The 4,818-nt window shown below is 41.1% G+C and overlaps 1 protein-coding gene across 1 annotated transcript; it reads left to right on the top strand.

The window, feature by feature from the left end:
- The first annotated feature begins 3,206 nt into the window (after positions 1 to 3,206).
- Positions 3,207 to 4,429, top strand: LOC131649367 (uncharacterized). The gene is made up of 2 exons (XM_058919129.1): positions 3,207 to 4,359; positions 4,401 to 4,429. The coding sequence occupies exons 1-2, from the start codon at positions 3,207 to 3,209 to the stop codon at positions 4,427 to 4,429; spliced, it is 1,182 nt and encodes a 393-aa protein (XP_058775112.1).
- Positions 4,430 to 4,818: the final 389 nt, after the last annotated feature.

Here is a 4,818-nt window from a genome sequence, read left to right as displayed (position 1 = left end):
TCCCTCTCTCTCTCTCTCTCTCTCTCTCTCTCTCTCTCTACTCTCTCTCTTCTCTCTCTCCTTCTCTCTCTCTCTCTCTCCCTCTACTCTCTCTCTCTACTCTCTCTCTTCTCTCTCTCTCTCCCTCTCCCTCTTCTCTCTCTCTCTCTCTCCACCGCAATTACCTTCACCACCACAAGACCTCCATAACCGCCACAATAGAAACAGAATCATCTCCCTCATCTTCTCTAACCGTACCTCAACCATCATCATCATAATCACTACACTTCGTCATCGATCATCATCGGCTTCCTACACTTCGGGAATCAAAGTTGAGCTGCAAAGGTTGTAGAGTTTTCCAAAGTCTCTTTGCGGTTCGTCATCAGGTACGCTTCTGAAACTTTCTGAGCATGCCTAGAATTGCACGGCTAAAACATATGCATTCGGTAGATGTGTGTTGCGTCTTGTATGTGGTTTCTGTTTGGTGATTATGTGAAGTAAGCTTGAGTTTCCATGGATCTAGATCTCGTTCTTGAACTCAGCACGTGTATAGAATCCTATGGATGTTTATGTTTTCTGTTTTGGTGAAGTTTTGGATTTGCAAGCTTTGAAAATGCTCTCGGTTTTGGAGATATAAAGAGAATTAGAAAAAATCGAGGCCAGATTCGGAATCTACCCGAAAAATCGAGTCGGAATGTGGTAGATTTTAAAGTTTCCTAGCATTTTGATTTTTTCCGGCGAATGGTTGTTCGGAGAAGACGACCGGAACAACGTTCCGGCGTCTGGTTTTGCATGGGGGTGAGTCCGGTAGGATGACGTGGCACGTTCTAATTGGGGCATGTTCCCATTATTTGGCAGCTTTTGTTTTATTTAAATGATTAGTTGGTAAGGTGGCAGGATCTGATTTGCTGAGGCAGTTTGTTGTCTTATTCTACTTAAAGTGCATATGACCAATTGATGTGTTTACGTTACATAAAATCCATGTTGTGCATGTCACTTATGTGCTATGATATAATAAAAACCATGCTATATTACAACAAGCCAAATATAAGCTGTGTAGAAAATGTATATGCTGTGTAGTAATGTGATGTCACGTGATATGGAAAAGAAGTAGAGAGGATATAATAAATAGCATCGCCTTGCTGTTCAAAACGAAAAAACGTGAGAATGAATAAAGGAGTATAGTGTGAGACCGCTTGGGCCAATATCTCTTTGGGCCTAGCGCTGTCTTCTCATCACACCCCTTGGGCCGCATGTGAATTGCTAATACACCCCTGTAGTAGGCCCCTTTTAGAATTTGCTTAAAATTGTTTTTAATTTTGTTTGGTTAATCCAATTTTCCATTGAAATAAAAAATGATAAAAAATAGTTTTTTTACTAATTAGAATTTTTAGGAATAATTTTTTAATTAGATTTTAATTGTTGATTTCTTTAGTTTTTGATTGGTTGATAAACCATAAAAAATAGATAGTTTTTTTGTGAATTCAAAATTAGTTTCTAACATGAATAAAATACAATTGCTTGTAAATATTTTCATAAATAGTTTAGATTTTGTTCCTTTTATTTTTGTGAATATTTTCTTATATTGTGAAATACCAAATAACTTCTCCCTCCTTTCTATTAGAAGTAATCAACATAGAATGTAGAAATTAGAAATAGTTCCCCTTTTGCATTCTTTTTTTTCTTTTACAACCATAAAACATTAATAAATACTTGAATAAAATCCCCTTAAAAAACACCAACCAAAAACACTTCAAAAAACCTAATAAATGTTCAGACTTAAAACAAAAGTGAGGAAGTGATGCGAGACCTTGTAGTAGGTTCTCGTCATCATGGAGTCACCCTAAAAGACACAAACCAATCATTTCTTTTTCTTTTGCCTGCTTGGCACCTAAGGGCACCGTTATCTTCGCTCCATTGCATCCTAGGTCGATCCCTTATGCAGGAGCGTGAGCGTTAACTCCGCCCAACTAAAAAACACAAAAACAAACAGAAAATCGTGAGCCGAGCTACGGTAACTCTAATTCCTGAAAAGGATACGTAGGCAGCGGGGTAGGGCCCGTGCGAGTACAATTCTTTATTTTCCCTACATTTTGCATTCATTCGCATTTAGACATAGACATAGTTTTACACCCTTTAGATAGAAACAAACATAGGTGGATACCATCGAGTACGATGGGCGTGAGGGGTGCTAATACCTTCCCCTCGCGTAACCGACTCCCGCACCTAGATTCTCTGGTCGCAAGACCCTGTTCCTTCCTTTGTTAGGTTTTCTGATATTCCTTTCCCTTATGGGATAAATATATTGGTGGCGACTCTGTTCATTTTTCGCGAGCGTGCGACAGCTGGCGACTCTGCTGGGGATGTTGCTAGACCTGTTGCTGGTCCATCCTTAGTGAGTCAGTCCTAGCCTGCGTTTGTTTGTTTATTTACTGGGTGTTTATTTGTTTTATGTCCATATCTTGTATATATGTTTGCATGTTTATTTTCTGCTTGCATATCATGTTTATTTCTGTTTGCACATCATGCATATGGATTATATTCTGTGTTCCTTGGGGTCTTCTGTTCTGTTTTGCAGGTGGGGGGTTTTTGAGGTAAAAGGCCCACTACCCAGGCCAAGTGACACCTAGGATTAGCGTGGATGCTCATGTTGGCTCCCGTAGCTCTTGCTACGATCGAGTTGATGTGGGGTACCACAACTGGGCGAGGTTCTTTCATGGAACACTGTGTCTGGCACTCTTGTTGCCTCAAACACTTTGTACCCCATGGGAACTATGGACCCCAGTGACCATTAGGGACCACCTGTCCGTGTCTAGAATTCATACCCGTGAGTTTTGGGGAGGGACAGGATACCAGCCTTCATCATACCCGGATTTCCATTTTGCAATCTGAAGTCAAAATTTTGAACCTGTTACAATCAGTATTACCCAGATGTTTAGAGCTGCGAGGGACATTCAGTCTCTCACCACATCATGCACATGACACATCATGCTATTGCATCCACCTCACTTCATTCGTGGAGAAGCCTAAAATCTATTTCTAAAGAGAAAAGAAAAAAAAGAAAAGAATATATACATACCTTTTTGCAAAAAAAAAAAGAAAAAAAAAAGGAAAAGGAATAATGAAAAGATTTTAGGATTCTCCCAATGAAATGCATTCCACCATATCATTTAACATGCATGTTCATTTATTTTCAGGAACTTTTTGGCTTTGTCTCCGACTAACACATGGCTCCACCACTGAAGACTGGCAAGCGCAATTACTCTTATTCTTTTGTGAATCCTAATCTGAAGTCTGTTGAGTGTTTGGCAAAGAAGATCACACCGGATGAGTCAACCAATTTCCGAGAAAAATATGGGTACATTCTGAGTCTCCTCAAGATGCCATTCACCAAAGATGAGCAAGAGGGAGTTCACACTTTGCTTCAGTTCTATCATCCTTCCCTCCGTTGTTTCGCATTCACTGATTATCTTTTGGCTCCTACCTTGGAAGAGTATTCGTCATTCCTTGGCATTCCTGTTGGGAAAGAGGTACCTTATTATAGCGCCATGAAGGCCCCTGATTCCATTGAAATTGCTAAGGCTCTTTATTTGAGCAAGTCAGTCGTGGAGGCAAGTCTCACCAAGAAAGGAGGTTGTCATGGTTTTCGTATGGAGTTCCTGGTTAAAAGAGGTTGTGATGCTGCTGAAGCCAAAGAGTGGGACACTTTTAGAGCTATCCTGGCTCTAAGTATCTATGGTATCGTGATGTTCGCAAATGTGCCTGACTTTGTTGATATGCATGCCATCCACATATTCATTCTGCAGAACCCCGTTCCTACACTTCTGGGGGATGTTTATCATTCCGTTCATCATCGTAATGAGCAGAAAGGAGGTTTGGTTAGATTCTGTGCTCCGCTGCTATACCGTTGGTTCAGATCACATTTGCCGGAACGTGGAGCTTTTGTTGATAGTAGGTACACATCCAGATGGGCTGATAGAATTATGGGGCTTAGAGCTAAGGACATTGTCTGGTACAACCGATCCTTGGACCATATGGAAGTTGTTATGAGTTGTGGGAAGTTCAAGAATGTGCCTCTCATGGGCATCAGAGGTGGGATCAACTATAATCCTATCCTGGCTAGAAGAACATATGGATACGCTTTCATTAGTCCTCCTGAACAAGCAGAGATTGCTGAGAATATTTACTATCATTCAGCCACCAATGTTGGGCAAATGGCAGAAGCTGCGCAAGCCTGGAAGAGTATTTGCTGGAGAGATAAGAAGCATTTTGGTCAAAGAGACTGTGCGACTTATAAAGACTATACTGAGTGGGTTGAAGTTGTGGCCAACACCCAAGGGATGCCCTTCCCTCCAAAAGATCCTTTGTACCCTCCTGCTGGTGTACAACCCAACATTGTCTCCATGCCTTGTTATAATCAGACTGTGGAGCAGAATCGGAAATTGACTGAACAAATGGAGACGATGCAAGTTAAGATGAATACTGATAGGCAAGAGAAGCTTTCTGCCCTTCATAAGTTGAAAATGAGAGAAATAGAGCTTGAAGAATTGTATGCTAGAGGAAGTACTTCTCAGAAAAGGTCAAGGGTGACCATAGACTCTAAATCTGCTAAATCTCAAGAGAGGGAGATCAAAGAGCATTATGAGGATCAGTTGGCGGAATTGACAAAGAGGCTCCAAATCCAAACTGATATAGCCAAATCAGAGAAAGCCCGTCGAAAGAAAGCAGACAAGCTCCTTCTGGAACGTCAGGCAAAGATTGAGGGGTGTTATGAAGAGATTCGCAAGTTGAAGGGTCGAATGGAGGAAAAGGGCCAAAGTGATACTCAAGCTCAAGAGG

This window comes from Vicia villosa, linkage group LG2, assembly GCF_029867415.1.
Source record: "Vicia villosa cultivar HV-30 ecotype Madison, WI linkage group LG2, Vvil1.0, whole genome shotgun sequence".
NCBI lineage: Eukaryota > Viridiplantae > Streptophyta > Magnoliopsida > Fabales > Fabaceae > Vicia > Vicia villosa.
This window is presented reverse-complemented; position numbering and strand designations above follow the sequence as displayed.

Bases quoted from the DNA above. Each gene is read 5' to 3' on its own strand.
- LOC131649367 (XM_058919129.1), top strand. From the start codon at position 3,207: ATGGCTCCACCACTGAAGACTGGCAAGCGCAATTACTCTTATTCTTTT. The intron at 4,360-4,400 runs GTGTACAACCCA...TGTTATAATCAG, and splicing joins TCCTTTGTACCCTCCTGCTG to ACTGTGGAGCAGAATCGGAA.